This window comes from Chlamydotis macqueenii, chromosome 1 (genome assembly GCF_036417535.1).
Source record: "Chlamydotis macqueenii isolate bChlMac1 chromosome 1, bChlMac1.mat, whole genome shotgun sequence".
NCBI classification, from domain to species: Eukaryota; Metazoa; Chordata; class Aves; order Otidiformes; family Otididae; genus Chlamydotis; species Chlamydotis macqueenii.
In genome coordinates, this window is record NC_141556.1 from 86804220 (window position 1) to 86823581 (window position 19362).

The 19362-nt window shown below is 36.5% G+C and overlaps 1 protein-coding gene across 1 annotated transcript in view; it reads left to right on the plus strand.

The window, feature by feature from the left end:
- The window catches only part of KPNA1 (karyopherin subunit alpha 1), a 54683-nt gene that overhangs the window by 10360 nt on the left and 24961 nt on the right, over positions 1–19362 (plus strand). Inside the window, exons 2-7 of the mRNA XM_086760183.1 lie at positions 2346–2479; positions 3921–4028; positions 5436–5535; positions 6088–6182; positions 10133–10264; positions 18308–18396. Coding sequence (XP_086616309.1) covers positions 2351–2479; positions 3921–4028; positions 5436–5535; positions 6088–6182; positions 10133–10264; positions 18308–18396 — 653 coding nt within the window. The 5' untranslated portion in view covers positions 2346–2350. The remainder of the gene's footprint in view (positions 1–2345; positions 2480–3920; positions 4029–5435; positions 5536–6087; positions 6183–10132; positions 10265–18307; positions 18397–19362) is intronic.

The following is a 19362-nucleotide window of genomic DNA, read 5'->3' on the forward strand; positions in this document are numbered from 1 at the left end:
GAAACTTGCTGATGATAAAGTTGGATGGTGTCATTGATGTTCAGAAACACTGGAACATCATATGGAGGGGGCTACATAACAGAAATGAGGTGAAATTCAGAATTAAGAAATGAAGATGTTTCATGTCAAGGATTTCTTTAAATTAAGAACTTTTAGGGATTGAAAGTGAAGTTGTAAAATGACCACAGGAGCTGTCAAAGTCGTCCTGAGCTCTTCAATACAGGCAAATAGAATCCTGTGAGTTTGAGAAGATGTTTCAGGAAAAAAATGGAGGAATTATTAATAACGTTGTGGGAGCTCTGGGCTCTTGTCTGGGCTGTTGTATATGCCCGTGTTTGTTCATGCTCAAGGGCAGATTGACTAAAGTAGCTGCAAAGCCATTTTCCTGTTAGGCATGTCCTTTCAGCTCGTGGTTGTCCATCTTCCATTTTGCTAAATCTAAAATATGTCAAATACTGCTTTCAAAATGTTTCAGAAACAAAAGCAATTTTGTACTCTGGGTATTTGTTAGCCCCAACTACTTCTTACAGTTAAAATCCAGGGCTTCCCCAAATAGTTTGTATATTAAACTAAAAATGGTAGGAAAATGTTATTGCCAATGTTATTGGGCACTTTAAGTTCAGACATCTAAACAGGGGAAGAAAGGGCTCTGTAAGCTGTTAAGAATGATGTAGGGAACTTCTGGCATTCTGACATTTATCTTTTTGTAGGAGCTCTATTTAAAAAAAAAAGCCATTTCAGGAAGAGCCTTTTCAGCAGAATTAGGCTACTGAATTACTTACCTATATGCTGAGGTTTTTATGTTGCATTCAGTGCAATCTGTGACTGATCCTGAATGCAGTAGTTATATGACCCTTCAGTTTTTTAAATCTCAGTTGGTAGAATACAGTAACACTTGAAGTGGTGCCCAAAATGTCTTCTGTGAAAATCAGTTCCAATCATCAGAATTCTTATAAATGATTGTCAGGTAGCAGCAACTTAAAAAGAGGCTCTAATAAGAAGCACATCTGGGTATCCTCTTTTTTTTTTTTTTTTTTTTTTTAATCTCTTAAATCTCTTTGTGCTAACTGAAAGAAGAGGAGGTTAAAGTAGACTCAATTATACATTTGATGTATTTTAAATAGGAAACCTAAGCTGTTGAGAGTCTGTATACGCTTGTGTTGCTCCATTTTAAAGTAAAAAGTGCACAGGAGATCATTTGTCACCTGGTGATTCTGTGCTTATGGAATTTGAGGTAGGTAGGACGTTTAATACAACATATTAGGGCATTTTAGAGAGACCTTCAAAAGCCCTGTAGAGTAACATTTTTATATAGTGTAGTTTCCTAAATTTTGTATTAAGTGTTGCAGATATTTACAACACATTGGAGATTCTACATCTATATGAAGATGCATAGAAATACTGAAATGTTTAGAATTTGGATCCCAACCTTTTTTGGATTTAAAGGAGGGATGTAAGGAGAGAAGTAGCAGCAGAATGGAGCACTGAGAGTAGAGATCCACAGCCCATTGATTGAAGGGGGAGATCTTTCCACACAGTTTTATAGCTATTGATTTATGCTAAGTAACTCCGAAGTGCAGCATTGTACATGTGAAAATTATCTTAGGTAGATATAAATGCTGATCCACTGAGTTACACAAGACAGACAGTATTTGGAAATCATAGACTGAAAAAAGGCCCCTCTGCATAAACAGTGGCAGGATTAGAGGTTGGGGGTGGGGAGGAAGGGAAGAATAGTACTGCTTTCTTTGCAGGAGTGAACATTTTCAGTGTTTCAACCATCCTCACCTAAAGTTTCTCCTTCCATTTAATTTTTCTTGTGGGTCTTGTCTGGGTAGAAGGAACACAGTTGTGTTGAATTAACTTAAAATGTTGATTTGGGGTGCAAAAAAAGCCCTTTTACTGACTTGCAAAGTGAATTAAGCTAAAAAGCAGCTAAGACCCCTTCACTTTTGAGTGAAGGCAGGGGAATATAATTAGCTTGCCTAATTCCTTGTATGGAGAACTGTTAAGATTTATTAGTGCAGCTTTCTTTTTAGTCCAGGCTGTATCCTCTGCCTTATAGATCTATGATCTTTCTTAATAAAATGTTTAACTTATGCCTTGCAGCTTCAGCAAGTAAAATAAAAGTTTGTTGTCCTGATGTATAGGACTGGCACACCGAAGTAACAATTCTGTGAAATTTTGCTTTACGCCTTCTAAGTTACTGGAAGTTAAGTGATGGGATATAGGGAGGCAGTGGCTCTAAATGCATGACTACAGAGACTGAGTTGGAGGCAATAAAAAATTATGTGTTATTGAAGAGTAATTATTTTCTGGCTTCTCTTTTTAATTGCATTGTAAAGGAATCATGACGACCTCAGGAAAAGAGAATTTCCGACTGAAAAGCTACAAGAACAAATCTCTAAACCCTGATGAAATGCGTCGCAGACGGGAGGAAGAGGGTCTTCAACTACGGAAGCAAAAGAGAGAGGAACAGGTACTGTGCTACAGTTGTGATAACTGTAACCAGCCCTTAAACAGTCTTGTCTTGCACTGTCTCTAGCTATTTGCTTCTCCCGAGCCTGTTCTTAGTTGTTCCTGCCCTGCCAGATTCATACATAGTCAGTCTGAAATCAGAGTCACTTGCAGACTTGATTGCCTCTTCTACAGGGGGTACAAAACTTAGTGCTCCTCGTTCACTCAAGTGTAAGATTGGCCAGAGCTGCTTGGCAATAAAGGTGATGTGAACAAAGCTGTCTGACCTTGCACTGAGGGTGATTGAGGAATTCCTGTTTTGTGTTTTATATATTTTGTTTTGTGTTTTTTTTTTTTTTCTCACTGAGTTGTGGTGGCTCTAATCTGTGTTCAAACAGTGGCAAGCTGGAGTGAAATGGAAGGACACATTGCAGCTAGAATAGGAAAAGGAGAAGGGCTGATCAAGTCCTTATAAGATGCACTAATGATTTTCTTGAGGGAAGAAATAATTTGTTGGCCTGATTCTTCCCAGTTTTCTGTCTTTAAGTTTCAGTTAATTTATGGATTTACAGAAGTTCATGCTGTGTTTATGCCCATAAGACTGGTACTTTGAGTAGTGGATTTAGTGTTTGTTGTAAGCAAAATGATAGAGAAAAATGCTTGTAAATGAAGCTTCTCTACCTGCTCATGTCTTGCCAGTTCTTACTACTTCATTCACATTACAAAGGGGCAGGTGCTCTGCAGGTTTAATCAGGGAACAGCAGCAGTGAGAAGGCAAGGTAAAAACCATCTTCTGGTAAAAACAGGTAGCACTGAACAGTTCTTTCTCTTGTTCTTAGTTGTGTTTGTTGGACGCTTTAAGGAGTTGGTTCAATTTCAAACAAAGTTATAATGAAGCCTTTTCCATCAGTGTTGAGGTTTCTGGAGTCAGAATGAAGATGGTAGTATGTGTTTGGAATGGTAGGCTAAGTCTGTTCCATTTAATATCGCTTTCACAGTGTCAGTATCAGATGCTTTCAAGGAAAGTCAGGGAGGCATTCTGAGACAGAATTGCAAATACTACTTGTTGATTTTGCTCAGTAACTGCAGGTAGCGTTTGCAAACTACTGGTAGCACAGAACATTGTTGGTCTTATTTGTAAAGCTGTTACTAAATTAGAAAACAGTGAGTCATTCTTTGTCTTATCTGTGCCTCTGACCTCCGTTGCACCTGATTGCCTAGTGAAGAAGAGAAGGGAATATCAGTGAGGATTTTTGAGAAATGTTAGGAAGTAGTATTCTAGCACATTGCTGTTTTCATTTACTCCTTGACTGAACTTTCTCCGTTTACTGTCTGGAGAAGTCCTGTTGCCAGTATACGAGCTTCTTTCAGGTGACAGCATATGTCATTTTTATTGCAGCCTAACATGACATTCTGTGTATATGTTTGCTATTTAATATATATTAAATTCTTTCTCTCTTTAGTTGTTTAAACGCCGAAATGTTGCAACAGCTGAGGAGGAAGCAGAGGAGGAAGTGATGTCAGATGGTGGCTTCCATGAGGCTCAGATGAACAACATGGAGATGACTTCTGTAAGTGATGAGAAGTGAATACAGTGTGTGTTGAAACTGAGCAGGCCTGTTATGCAGTGACTTGACAGGAATGGAATTCCAGAAAAATGTGGAAAACAGCATTCAAAGAGCTTATGGACAGCTCTTAAACACCTATCTCAGTGAACTCTCCTGAAACAGATTACAGGAGAGAAAAATGTTACGGATAGAGTGAGTGGTTGCTCGGTGGATATGCTTTCAAGAATGTTAAATAAAATCTCATTGTTCCAGGCAGGCTGATTACTTCCTGGTTTTGTTGTTCACCATTATGAGTGATTTTATCAACTGTTGCCCAGAGTTGTTGGGGTTTTTTTAGTCTGAAATTCATAATGCTTGTAACATGACAATACAAATCAGGCAATGTGCTTCTGCAATTTACAAAGTACAAAGAGGCTCAGTGGAAATCTTTGTTAGTGGACTTTCAAGTGGCATCATTTTTAGCCAGGGTGTTAAAAAACACAGCTAAACCTAGCTTATTTATCTGCATATATTCTTAAGCTCCTTTCCAAGCTGGAATTTCATCCTACAGAAAAAACTTTTAATGGAAGTTAGACTTTTCTGCTTTCTTCTTGTTTCTTTACCACAGTCCTCTGTTTGGAAAAAAAAAAATGGTAAGGGATTCAAGCTGTAACAGAGAGGTTTAAGGAAAGTGCAGTCCTCACTTAAAAGTCTGACCACTCATCTTCACACTTTTGTCTGTATTCAGAGTATGCAAATAATGTTTTTGTAGAAATCAGGCTGGGCTTAGTTTCTGTTGGTGGTTATACCAGCCTTGAAAATTACTGAGAAACAGAGAAATGCCTATAAACAATGTGGTAGATGACAAATAAAATATATTGGTTTGCTCTTCAAGATAGTCTTTAAACATCAGACAAGCCCTAAATACCATAGAATTGTTTGTGTGAAAGCTTATATGAAATTATTAGATGGTTCAAAAGTAAGGCCAGGAGCTTACTCTAAACAGTAGCATAATCAAAGTGGTGTTCTTGCATGACAGGAATTGCTATTGCAATTTAAACTACCTATGGTTGAAGCTGACAATTTTACATTCATTTTAGAGGAGAAGAGAGAGGAAAAAAAAAAGGGGACAGAATACCAGTGAGAGATTCTGAAGAGCAGTTGTCTTACCATAGCTTGCGTAAAATTAAAGTTGGAATTTTGGCTTCCAGAGAAGAAAGATTATGCTTAAGAATGATGCTGTTTATGTAGATGTACATATATGATGACTCATTTGTTGTCCATACTGGTCTTATCTAGATTTTTACTTAATAAGAGATAAAATCGATACTAGTTTAGCAAATATTGTATCCTTTTTACCACTAATCTCAGATTTTCATCTCCATTTTGCTCTCTATCACTCTCGTTCTGTCTCCTCCATGGGAATCCTAGAGTGCAGTCATCACCTCTGATATGATTGAGATGATTTTCTCCAATAGCCCAGAACAGCAACTTTCAGCCACTCAGAAGTTCCGAAAGCTTCTTTCTAAAGGTAAGGGCTGAAATTGGAGAAAAATGTAGAAGCATCCCTGACATATGTTTTTACTTTGACAGCAATAATGATTGAGTTTCATACAGAAATTTCTAGATGAAGCTCTGTTTTGCAAAATGTTAGCTAGATGTGTGTAATAGTCACTTATTTTCTTGAAATATGTATAAGTAATTGATACAGATGTGATATCTACTCTTGAATATAAGTTTGAATATTGTAGGCAGTGTCTCTCTTGGTGAAATATGGTAATATACCAAAGTTTCTCTGCATGTGTGCATGCCAGAGTGACTTCACAGAACTGCTGCTGTGAAGTTGATCTGCCTAAATTACTGAGTGTGTTAGTGTTTGAATCATGTTACCTCATTACCTCAAAAATCAAGCTGGAGTCTTCTTATGGTGACTTTTACTAAAGGTAGAGCAGTACTGTAGAAAAAGAACACACTCTCAGAAAAGAGGAGTCAGTATGTCGTTGGATATTATTTTGATGCAGTAATTTGAGGATTTCACTACAAAGAAATGGATATATATAACTTTGCTTTTTATTTTAAATAGAACCGAATCCCCCAATAGATGAAGTCATAAGCACACCAGGAGTGGTGGCCAGATTTGTGGAGTTCCTCAAACGAAAAGAAAACTGTACATTACAGGTATACAAATATAAATTATATATTCTTAAATTTTGAAAGCATCTGGTGAACAAATTAGGTAGAAAAAAAATCAATTATTTGTTTAATCCTCTCTTTTTCTTCACTAGGTTAAAAAAGCTATTTTATCTTCAGGGTTTCTAGCAAGACCTCTGGGGACAGGAAAGAGAGACAAACATCTGGGTTGCATTGTGTGATTGCTAGGACGGGGTCTTTACACTTTGTCACATTAATAAAAACAGGGTTTGAAATTTGGACCTCATCAGATGAAAAGTTATTAAGCTAAACTTTAAAGTTTGTCTTTTTTGTAGTAATTGAAGACAGTTTTAAATCTTTTGAATTATGACTTAAATTTTTAATTAAATTTTTAAAAGTTTAGAATTAGAATTACAATCCATAGTGATAAACATAGAAACCTTGAAACTTACTTGTTTTGGTTTGAAAAGCTAAGTTGGGTCTGCTGCAATGGTAGTTACTTTGTCTTGGACTTGCTTCTTGGAGCTTTTCTCATTGCCAGCTGTCCTTTTTTCTGGTCAGAGTTCTTTCTTCTGGGCTAGAGAAAATGAAAGAAAACACATCATCTAGTAAAAGAAAAAAGTGTTAACAGGTGACCATTAAATACAATATATGGGTTAGAATCAATGTTCTTTTAAAATGCATAAGACAACAAGTTTGTTAATGCTGTGTGAAATCCAAATTTTAGTGAGTGGATATATGAAAAAAATTGATACTTTTTTCCTTACACAGTAGAGAAAAGGTATCCCTTAGAAGAATTACTTTTCAAATCGATATCCAAAGAATTCAAAAGGTGTTAGCTACCTTTGAAGGAGTCTGGGGGCAGTAACTAAGAGTGTGTATCAGATTTAAGCCAGTTTATTGGCTTGTAATTCCAGTGGAAAGTTTGTAAGTGATGTGATATTAAAAAAATGAAATACCTTTTGTTAATTATAGGGCTCTAGCATGGAAGCCTGAGACAGGCAGATAAAGGGAAACAAGCTCTTAGTATCTGAATAGGAAGGGAAGATAAGGGTAGAGGATCCTTCATCAAATGCAAGTACACCTCTAGTTTAAAAGACTTCAAAAGCAATCATAGACTGAGCCAAATTCTCATGGCCTTACTGGTGTAACATGTATTGATTTTTACACAGAAAGAGCAAAAATCAGTAAAAGTTGGAACTTCCAAGCTCATCCTAAAGAGTTTATAAATAAGTGTTGGAAATGTAAACCCAAGTACATTGTTCTTGATACTCCATTCCAACTGATTAATTTTCGTTTATCTTGCCAAATCTGTCTGCCTGCTTTGGCAGTTCAGGGGTCTGCAGGTAGAACTTTTTTTCTGTGATCAGTTAGGAAGGTCCTCTTGACTTAACTTTTTAATGTTTGTTTTTACTCTGTCAGTGTTTCCAAAAGTGTCGTATGGCACAGGTGTAGATTTTGGGTTTGTTGTTTTAGTCATTCCTGGTTCTAGCCTAGCTGTGTAGAAGGGAAAGATTTTAACTCATTCTGGAAACACTGAAGTATGTTTTTGCTCAGGTACTATAGGTACTTGTATGGTGGATTGAATATGGAAGCTCTTCCATGTTGATGAACGTGGAACTTTATGAGACTTTATGCTCCGTTTTTCTTCTGTGTTGTCAATGGAATATCTGGTGAAGACTGGGCTTCTGGTGTCAGTGGTAGGAAGGCCTAATATCTGTGGAATTCCTCTGTCCAGCTATTACTGAAGCAATTTCAAGACTTAAAAAAAACCTCCCCTCTCCTCAATGATCACTTAAACAATACATGAACAAGTAAATTTGTCTTGTGTGCAAAATCTTTTTGTGATGGAGAGAGAAATCTTAAAAACAAAACAAAAAAAACCACCTCACAAAGAACAACCACACAGATACCAAGATCATCCCTTGGATGAGGTTTTCTTCCTGTTAATTAACTTTAACTAACATGAAGTATTTTGTTTTTCTATCCTTTCCTGTTCACATGTGGTTCTTCCTTAGTTTCTGCATTCTGGATCGTCAGGTGTGCACAGTGGAGAGTGATGAGAGAAACTACCATTCAGCTAACTTTTCTGTAGCTTACACCGTCTGAAATGTTAAGTAGCACTCACACAAAAGGGCATCATCTAATTTGCCGTTCATTCTAGTTAGATGTTGGGAAAAGCTCAGTTTGACAGAACTTTGTTCCACAAAATATGGGGAGATCTTAGGATTAGTTCGTAATCAACACTGATTTTATAAGTAGTTGAAGTAAAGTACAGATTTGAGCAAGAAGTACCTGCTATTTGGTCTTAAATTTGGTTAATCTGTCTTTATGTAGTGTTTATTCTCTGTTCTGGGTATGTGACTGTAGAGAGTGAGTCTGAGTTGTGAATAGTTCAACCTGGTGGCATCTATTAGGAATCCAAAGGGCAAGTTCTAAAATACGAGCAAGAAACCTTTGTGGTTGAAAGATGTCTAATAATCCTGTTATACTTTATCACAAAACACTGGATACTCACTTCAGAGAAAGTAAAGTTACAGGAAAGCAAGTACATTTTATTTTTGCCTTAAGCTCTGATATGACTATTTTACTTCTAGAATCATAGAATTCTAGTTCATTAACAATGAGTCTTGCGGTTTTGACATTGTGTGTTTCTGCTTTATTGCAGCTCATACTCTTTGTGTGTTACAATGATGTATTTTGGAATCGTTTGTTCAGGAGGGCAAGATTAATTGTGTTATTTAAAACTGAAATTTTTAATAATTAATAAGACTTAAAAATTAAAAGTCTTAGAAGCCTAGGCTTAATTACTGAGTTCTTGTTTCACGCCCATTTCAGGATTCTGTGCATCTCCTTAGCAGGAGTTTCTTTTATGGTTAAATCCTAAATATAAGTCCTTGCTGCTCTTCAGAGATAGCTAGTCTTGGAAAGTACATCAGGATTTTTGGTGGAATACTGCTGATCGACATCAGTTTAATAAAATTCATTAGTAATGTCAAAATCAGTCATTTGTGGAATACAACTTTCCATTTTTATTTTTCATTGATTTTTCTTTTCATTCTCACTTTAGCAGTCATTTCATTCTCTAGATTCTGAATATATCTGATAGGATTTAAATTTGCTAGTGTAGTGTAATAATTTTTGGACTGAAAAGCGTGCAGAAATCTATCAAAATCTATATTTCTAGAATCTCTACTTTCTGAGGTTTATATCGGATAGTGTTAAAATTTGCATTTCAGCTTAAAAAGTTAATGCTTTCGCAAGTTGAGATTAAAAGAAAAAATTACAAAAAACAGTTAAATCAAAAGATGCAAAGTGTTCATTCAGGATCTCAGTTTTGCTTCACGTCTTGGACAAAAACATCATACACTAAAACTCTTGGCAGCAATACTGATCACTAGAATTGGTGAGTACTTTGCTATAGTTGCAGAGTTCTACCAGATTGTGATCACAAAATTTTTTGAGTTGGTGGTTTGGTTGTTTTTTTTTTTTTTTTAAAATCTCCTTTCCTGTTTGTTTTTTTAAATGACTTTTGTTTGCTGTATATCTATCAAGTTTTTTCAAACAATGTTGATAGCATCTCTCTTCATGCATCTTCAGGAATATCATTGTTGATTCAGTGAATGCAAGTATCAGATGTCTTGTGGGAAGACTAATTTTTTGTTTATTGGTTCTTAGCCAGTCAGGAAAGGCAGTAGAACAGACCAAAGGTAATATAATTGCATAGCAAGAAATAATATTTGAAAAGCCACAGCAGACCTGATCTTGTTCTCATAAGGAACTTCTGCAAATTTTTATTTCGAGTGATATCGATAACTTTTAACTGTGTGATTCTGATGCTTACTTTGCGAGTTAGTAGTATCTCATGCTTTCCCTATGCCAATTCTTTCTGTCTTTAAAAGATATTTAGTTGTCTTTTTTTGTATGCCACAGAAGGCTCCTAGTAAGATTTCTGTATTTTTTTTTTTCCCGCCCAGTTTGAAGCTGCATGGGTGCTGACAAATATTGCCTCTGGAAATTCCCTTCAGACTCGAATAGTGATCCAGGCAGGAGCTGTCCCCATCTTCATAGAGCTGCTTAGTTCAGAGTTTGAAGATGTTCAGGAACAGGTAAGATAAAGAATGGTGCTGGCTTTTTTGTGTGTGGTGGTTTTTTGGGGGTTGGTTTTGGGTGTGGTGTGGTGTTTTTTTTGTGTGTTGTTTTGTTTTTTTTTTTTCTTTTTTTCTTCCCCACAATGGTACAAGGCTGTCCTGTAAGACAGCCTTTAGAGGAAATGTAGTGTTTGGCATTTTTGCACAACAGTTCCTTTCTACCTGGTACATATTGAGACATCTAAGAAAGTATTGTCTTTTTCTTTTTCTGGAAATGCTATATTTTACCACAGCCAACAGGTTAATGCGTTTTGATCTCTAAGGGGTTAATATTTTTCTGTGTATTGAGGAATTCAAGAAGCTTTGTTTAAAAAGATTGCTTTAGAGATGGAAAGTTCATGCTTGTTTCTCCTGAAGATAAAGCATGAGTAAAAATTATAGTTTATTCTCTACAGAGAAAATTATAGTTTGTTCTCTACGTTCCTTACAGAGTAGATGAATATTCTTTAAGGCCTAAAGGGATCAGTGTAAAGCACAGACCAAACATTTGACTTGGTGATTTTCACATGAGGTCCATAACTTGTGTTTGAACAAGGATGTATTTCAGACATATAATCTTGCTTTGAAGACTTAGGGTGATGAAATATTAATCATGTTAACAAATAGAGTTTCAGTTAATCTTAGTCCTAACTTGGAAGTATGTACCTTTACTGTATAAATTTGACTAGCTTTGAGTCCATGTATTTGCTTTTATTTTGTTGTCTACTCAATTAGTAAGCTCTCTGTTTTTTCCTATAGCTACGTGCAGACCATAGCTTAAGCTTTTTTTTTAAGCAAATGAAATTAAGCTCTGAATTCTCATTAAGAGGGTATTTCTGTGGTGGTTGGTTTGGTTTTAGGTGACCATTTTCTGGACGTTTGTTTCAAATCTTTTTGTGGTGGTGAAATTACAAGCATTGTATATTCCAGTAGCACTCTTCCAGCAATGCTATTTGCAGAGATAGTACCTCATTTTCATTTCTACTTGATACTTTGGTGTGTAAATATCCAAGATGTCTTTGTGGACTCTTTGCCAGAGAAGCTGACTGCGAGCTCAGGTTAAGCTGATTATCCAATATGATCCATTGTTCTTTTCAGAGTCAGTGACTTCCAGGGTTCAGTTCTCCATCCTGTGTGACCTGTTCCTAGATGTCTGACCTTGCATTTGGCTGTATTGAGATGCATGATTGGAGGAGTCCTGACTCATAAGTACTGGATTGCTTTGTGTAACTTGCCTTTCTTTTTTTCTTCTGGCTGGCTCAGAATGTACCATGTGTACTTAAGGTTGTCTAATATTTTCCACAAGACAGACTTTTTTTTTTTCTCTCAGTTGCTTAAAGCTTTATAGATCTTCCACTTTGCAACCTTCTATTTTCAATGATCTGTCTCAGGCTGAATTATTTTTGAAAAGGTTTTTTAAGAAAAAAATTTAATTCAAGTGCTTGAGAAAATGATATTAAAGGAAATAAGTATTATTTTTATCAATCTTTTTTAGCTTTCTTTGAGGAAATGAGTCTGTTGTTGTAGAAACTAGAAATATGATAGGGAGCTTGTCAGAATGGCAAATAAATACTGTGTTCTGCCCATGTGAAAATCCATCCATATGATGCTTTTTAGAGTTTGTTTTTTTGGGGATTGAAATTGGTGGCATTACTTTCCAAATTCAGCCATCACTTCTACAGTGCTATTCCTGCAGAATGATTGGTGCTTTGAGTGCATTAAGGGCTACTCAACTTTTTTTGCTCCTAATGATCTCTGTAAGAGCTAACTTGTGTTTTTTTATTAGGTTGTTGTTACCATCCCTGCTGATGTTCAGAGAGCAGGTGGGAAGAGCGAACCTGTTTAGAATGAGTTGTGCAGCCTTCAGCCTTAAGATGTGTGAATTAACAGAAGAGCTTAGGGGCCACAGTTAAGTAGTTTATATGTCTCCTTCCCCCTCTGTCTCCTAATAAACTACTGAACTATTAAAGTTCAGATTGCAGGCAGGCAGAGTGGGTTATAATGACCAGAAAATATTTCTCTATGCAATTGAGGTGCTGAATCCATGGTCTCTCTGTTACCAGTAAGTCTCTAAGTACCAGTTACAAATTGCTCTGTAGTAAGCTGTGCTAAAGAAGGAAAATATACCACTGCGAAGTGTTACCTATCCCTTTTCATAGTGGATTTCTGTGCTGCAGGTCTAGAGATTGATGCACTGCTCACAGCTGACTTTGGGTTTAATGCAGATCAACATGAAAGAAATCCTGTTTTTTTCCAACAGCTTTATAAAAACCCAAACACTTCACCATAATATCTACTAAAACAGAAATTAAAAGCATCAAGCACTTAAAAATTAGCTCTTGTACTTCTGCATTACAGGATAGCATTAGTACACAATTCCATGTTATTTTTCCAGGTGACTCTTGTCTCATTCACTATATGTGCAGATTGTTGCCCTGGTAACAAGTCGGTGGGTAGTAAAGGAGGCTTTTTGTCACACTGTGGCCCTGTTTGTTAAAGTTGGAACACATTATAGTGAATGAAGGAGAAAAAGGAAGAGATCCTTAAGATTAAGGTGATTTCAAGTTTCTGAGATAAATGTATCTACCGCTTAGTGTCTGATGTGGCACAATTTTCTTGTATCACTTTTCAGTAAGTGGATACTAGTTCTGTGTTTTTTGAATGCTCAATGTCAGATATTTCCATTTCATTTTGTAGTTGAAGACAAGTTAGCACTTTTGCAAGTGCCTTTTGTAGTTATGTCTGTTTTGAGCAAATCTGGTCCTGGAGTTCTCAAGCTGGATTTGTAAAACAAAGATATTTGACCATAATTTTGTCCCCTCTAAAATGATGATTCTTATCTTCTTTCACAGTAGTACTGTGAAGATTATTATTTGCAAGCAACTCTTGCCACATTTGCAACAAATTACAAAAAAACCAGGAAAATACAGAAAATACAACTTCATGTTCAGGGCAGATGGACCAGAAGCTAGCCATACAACGTATAGTAAATGATGAAGAGTAAAAGAAATATTGAAGACTGTGTTTAGTAAGCCATTCTTTGTGCTAAGTGGAATACTAATTCTGTAGAAGGAAATGTTAGTGGTAATATAATTTTGAAAATATAGCATAAGCTAAAAATAAAAAAACCCATATTTAGTACTGCTTTAATTTGACTTACTGGCTAATCATTATCCACTGTTTTTGTCTTAGAGTAAGTCAGTCTTACAGACTTACACCATTGAATTTGTCTTTTATTTCAAACTTTCCTTAGCAGTGCCTGAGGAGCAAATACTAGTTTATCTTATCTGATCATGATTTTCCCAACTGTTATTTTTCGTATTTGTAAGACAGTTTTAATCTAGGTTGTTGCACTGTTTCTTTTGCATATGCTAGTTTCTGAGTCTAGTGTGATTCTAAATCAACAGTTTTACAGAAGTCTGTGTGAGGAAATCTTTATAACTGTATTTGTTAAACAATATGTATTTTAATGAGATTCTGTCTTGTGTCTTTTTACAAGATCTATTTCCCATTAAGCTATGCAGGCTAACATTTAATTACCCTACTATCCTTTAACTCTTTCATCATTTATATTGTATATCAGTCTTTATCTGTGATCAGTGGTCAAACCATTTGGCATCTGTTTTCCCATCAAAGAAACAGTCTATTACAGAAGCTACTTCTCCAGTATTTGTGAAAACTCTTTTACTGCATCTCCCCACGTCTCCTTCTTTCTGTTTTTGGTGTACTGATTTTTTAGATTTAGTCAATAGCATACGTCCTAGCCTTCTTTCACTTACCACAATTTTTTCTTCTAAAAGACATCTAGAAAATTGGATATGCCAGCCTGAAATTATTTATATTGAAGGACTCCATCAAAACCCTTTAGACATGCTTAAGGTTGATCTAGCTGCAGTTCTTTCCTGAGCTGCAGTTCTTTCCTGAGCTGCAGTTCTTTCCTGAGCTCCCTTAATGAGGTATTTAAAACCCAGATGTCAACTTGGATTTTCCATGATGAAAATTGAGTTTCCTTCAGAAACCATGCAAGGCATTATGCTCCCTATCTGCCATGATTGAGATTGTCTCAGTGACAGACATGTGTCATTGTGCTCTGCTGGACAGCGGGCAGCAGGAGCATCCCCAGCTGCCCTGTTTTCCTTTGGGGAATGTTCATGTTTTCTGCTAAAGCAGCCAACATGTTTTTTCTCTCAGTATTTTTCCATTTCTAGTTGTATTGCTTTTCCTTTTGGTAACCACTATTTGTTTGGTAGAGGTGACCCGTAAGTCTGGTGTCCGAGTTCTGTTCGGCTTTTACATCAGCAGTCCTAACTAGGTCTTAGTAATCAAAATCAGGACAGTGGCATGAGTATGAGTTGCTTGCTCTGTTTGGGTGGATGAGATGTGAGAAATAAGGAGCTATGATCACCCCAGCCACTGAAAGAAAGGTGTTTTCTATGTTGGGGCATAGTAGAAATGATCTCCTAGGAATCTGGCCTTACAGTGTCTTTCCTTATGTCCACCAGTCCAGTCACATTTGTATGCAAGCTAATCTTCACTGTCGTCATCCCAGCAATAGATTCATTTCCCAAGTCAGCAGCCAAAAGTGGAAAAAGTGTTGATTTTCATTACATAATATTTATTCTTCACCAAGAGGCATAAACTCTAAGCACTGTTGGTGATTGGTTTAGCACTTGGGTTAAATATCCAAAGACCTAATGAAATTATGTCCAAGAGCCTTCAGAATCCAGGACAAAGTGGAGGATTGTCAGAAAGCACATGAAGTATTCACAGAAGGCACCATATGGCTCAACAGTACTCTAGAAAACTTGTACTTTACTCTTACTGACTGCTGAAGTTGTCCAGCATTGCAAGAAAAAACACTGGGGTTTAATAATGAGTAAAATAAATGGGAGACCTGCAGCAATCCCTACTCCACTATTATCAATAAATGGAAAACCTGAAGCGTAAAAATTCCTACTGGCAACCCTATAGCATTTCTCATCTAGGAAGATGTCCAGAGCAAGATGTTGGTTTGAAAAGTCGACTTAAAATTGCGGATTCTTTTCACCGTTGGGTCTGGATGTGGATATTGAAAAGTAATAAAATTGACGTTTTGAAAAAAGTAATTTTTTTTTTTTTATTTAATAAACTCTGAAATTTGCCAGAATTAAATATCCTTTTACCTCTGCAACTATTCAGAAAAGAAGGTAAAATTATTTGGGATGTGTAGAATGAAGGCAAAATGTTATGTCAAGCAAGCCATTTGCATCTTGAAGACTGCACAGAAGAAGCCATGGAAATCATTCAACGTTATTCAGACAAACAAACCCAGAAGACACTTTTCAGAGTGCAACATCCTCTGTGGCAAAGCTCTGTATTTATAGCCGTGTCTGAAGAGAAGAGTTTAAATGAGCTTGACTTATATTCCTCGCTTATCTGAAGAGCTGAAATAATTCCTTAAGGAAGGACGTCTTCGTTGTTGAATGAAACTTCACATATTTTTCTAAAGATATTTCAGTTTCTTTGCATCTTGTGTACTATCAGTCATTAGCATTACGAGGACTTTTTTTTTTTTCAATATCCTCTCTTACCAGGTCCTGTGGTACAGAGTACTCAACCAGACTTCTTTTGCCATAAAAAATCAAGAGTGGGAAAGCTGTAGAGATGCTATTTTACTTCTCTGGTCAGAATTTTTTATGTGAGATTTGCTGTTACAAAACCAGTCTGTCATTCAGGGTCAGAATGGATTCTTGGATTAAGTGATTATCACTGTTGTCAGCCCTAAAAATAGATATTACTATAATGGCAAAAACAAAGTCTGCAGACAAATGAAGTACAGCTTCCAGAGGTGTTTTAACATGTGTAAGGATGTCCAGGCGAGGAGATTGTGTCTTCATACAAAGTTACACATGTGTTCAATAAAAGGGAATTATTGCAAGTTCTGACTTTTCCCCTGAAGTGGTTCACAAGTTTATTTAGAACCAGCTGAAACTTTTGATTCATTCCTTGGGCTTCTCGTTGCTACAGAAATACAAGCATTGCAGTGAGCAATGAGCATGACTTGTTACCGTTCCAACACCAATGGAATCTTACAAGAGGTGGTGTATGTTCTGTCTCTTAAGCTAATTTTTTTCTGGTAGCTGACTTCTCTGGCTTGACTCCATGAGGGCTGCCAGACCCAAGGTTATACTTCTATTTCAGACAAACTTTTGTCACAACAGTTGTAAAATAATCAGAATTGGATTGAAAATTAAGTTTTCATAGTGAAGATCAGTTCTGGGGGGACACTGCGTAGTAACGGCTGTGCTGTTTCACAGCAAAAATCAGTATAGCCTGCTGCCCTTCTCTGACTGGCTGACAGCAGGAGCCTGGAGAACAGTAGGAGGACAAACCAAACTAATCCTTCCCCAGAATAGTCTCCTAGTCTCTTATCAACTTGCAGTTTAGGGACTTCTGATTGATCTGTTTATGGTGTTATTGGTCATACTGATACAGAAGGGTCTTTTTATTTTGTATCTAGCAAGCTGACATCTGTATCTACATTTTGTTTCAGCTGTATTAATTTTGCAGAGATTTACCTAACGATTTTGAGCCTCTAGAGTGGTGGGCGTCTGTTTTTTAGAGTACCATCTTTTTGCCACCATTTAAAACTATGTTACAGTAGAAATCTAATACAACTAATCAATTGACATCATATTGATAATGAATAAATAAGCTTATTTCAGATTATCCAAGAATTTCCCTTAGGTAGCAAATCTGCCTTATTCTGTCAAATTTTTTTAGAGGAATAATTTGTTTCAAGTAGAGATACAGAGAAAAAAAACTTTTGCGTGGGGAATTTACAAAGGTTCAGTTGGAGAAATAGTTATGCACTGTAACATATTTTACTGCAAATACATAGTCTTCAACTGAAGAGAAATGTGGAGAGGACATACAGCTGAGGTACGTGATAAATAGGATTGTTTTTTGTCCTCTATGTGCAGTATTTCCAGTGGTCATATAGACATTGTATGTGTCTATATGATAGATAAGCAGATGCACATGTATATTTGATATGACACTTAGCCCTCTGCTAACTTGAAATAAATAGCAAAAGTGAGTTTCACTCGCTTTCTTGTGTGATAAAATATTGTCTGTAAATCACATGGAAATAATAAAACAGCTTTTATGCTTCATGTAGACTACTTTTAAATTTTTTTTTTTTCAGTTATAGCTCTTATACTACTGGACAGTGATATGAAAACCACCACTTGACTCAAATGTGTAAATCAAAAACAATTAAATCTTCTATTCTCGTCATATTATAGAAGATTGATTTCATGCTTCTTTTATTATATTCTGTTATTTTAGATCTTTTCTTCTCAAAATGAAGGTTTACAGTAGTACTGATGTCTGAGGGAGAAAATACCTGTCCTTGCATTCTGTCATGCATATGTCTTAATAGGCAGCACTGGTTTTGTCTTCTGTAGTTTTATCTTAAATAATACATGCCAATGCCCATCTGAACTCTTTGATTCTGAATATTGGTTTATATTGCATATAGATTCTTATTTTCACCTTAATTGCTGTCAGCATTCTTAATATGACTGTGTAAACAATGCATACTTTTATGGCTTCTTAGGAAATATTCATGTGGGCTGTATACACATTTTTGGGTAGATACAAACTTGCTTGACCTGTGCTGTGAGTATCTGGACTTGAACCCACTCTGAACCAGGAGAAGCGTAGAATTAGTATGTTACTAAGCCTGAGAAGATAAACTGATCTCTTATATTGCAGACAGAGCAAGGTTATGTCTGCCTGCTAAGTCTTTGGAGACATACATGTTGGCTGTTTTGGTATTCCTCTTAGATCTATGTAAATATTTCTGAATAATATAATGAGCTTGGGTGTATATATGTAATACTCAACCAGAATGCATTTCCCTTTTGTACATTGTCCAGGACCTAACAGTGAAAACAGAGTATCTGACACTCTAATACATACACTAAACTGGTTTAATTGAGAGAATAAAAGCAATTACTATTCTGTTTTTCATTGCAGGCAGTATGGGCTCTCGGCAACATTGCTGGAGACAGCACTATGTGCAGAGACTATGTATTGGACTGTAATATCCTCCCCCCGTTATTGCAGTAAGTCTATTTTGTTATATTTTCCAGATTTTTGCTTGAGTGTCTAATAAGACTGAAGGGATTATTTTTTTTTTTGCCTTGAAGAATAACAGTGATTTTTTTTGTTGTGAACTAATCAGACTTAATGGGGCCTTCTAACTACTTTTGTAATGGAGCTAAAAATGGAAATGTGTTTTAGAAGCAGCAAAGCTGAAACACTTTTATTCTACAGCGTGGGTGGATACTTGGGCTTATTATAGAGGCATAGAATAATTCAAGTTGGAAGTCATCTAGTTAAACCCTTTCTTCGAGGCAGGTGAGATCAGATCAGATTGCTCAACTATTTAACAAGTCAAATTTGGAACATCAGAGGTAGATTCTGTAAATACCTGGGGCAAGCCATTGGCAGTATTTGACTGTGGCATGGTGAAAACCAATGTTCTGATACCTCATCAGATTTTCCTGTGTTTCACCTTGCGACAGTGGCATTTTGTCCTCTCGCTGTGCACCACTGAGAAAGATCTGACTTCCTCTTTTCTGTGTCCATCTTTTAAACTGCTGTAGGCAGCAGTTATATCTTCCCTTACATGGTCTTCTCCTAAGGCTGAGCAAATCCAGGTTTCCTAACCCTCCTGTCATGTGTAATTTCTCTACTCTGCTAATTGTCTTGATGGTTCTCTGCTGAAGGACCATGTTGTTGCTGAAACAGTGACACCATCTTGTGTGGTCATGTCTCTCAAAGACACTGGTACTATGTGGGATGGCTATGAGAAAAAGAAACTGAGTTGTTACAGCTGTGGGGAAACTTGGTCTTGCCATATGGCATTCCTCCTAGGCCAAAGAGCACTATGGCTATCACTTCTGAGCTGTCAGGAAAATGCCTTGCTTTTAGAGGCTTCACACGGTATTTGACTAAATTAACCAATTCCACAAATATCTTTGTCAGTGTTAGGATCCTTCTGGCATAAGGAGGCTCACACTATACCA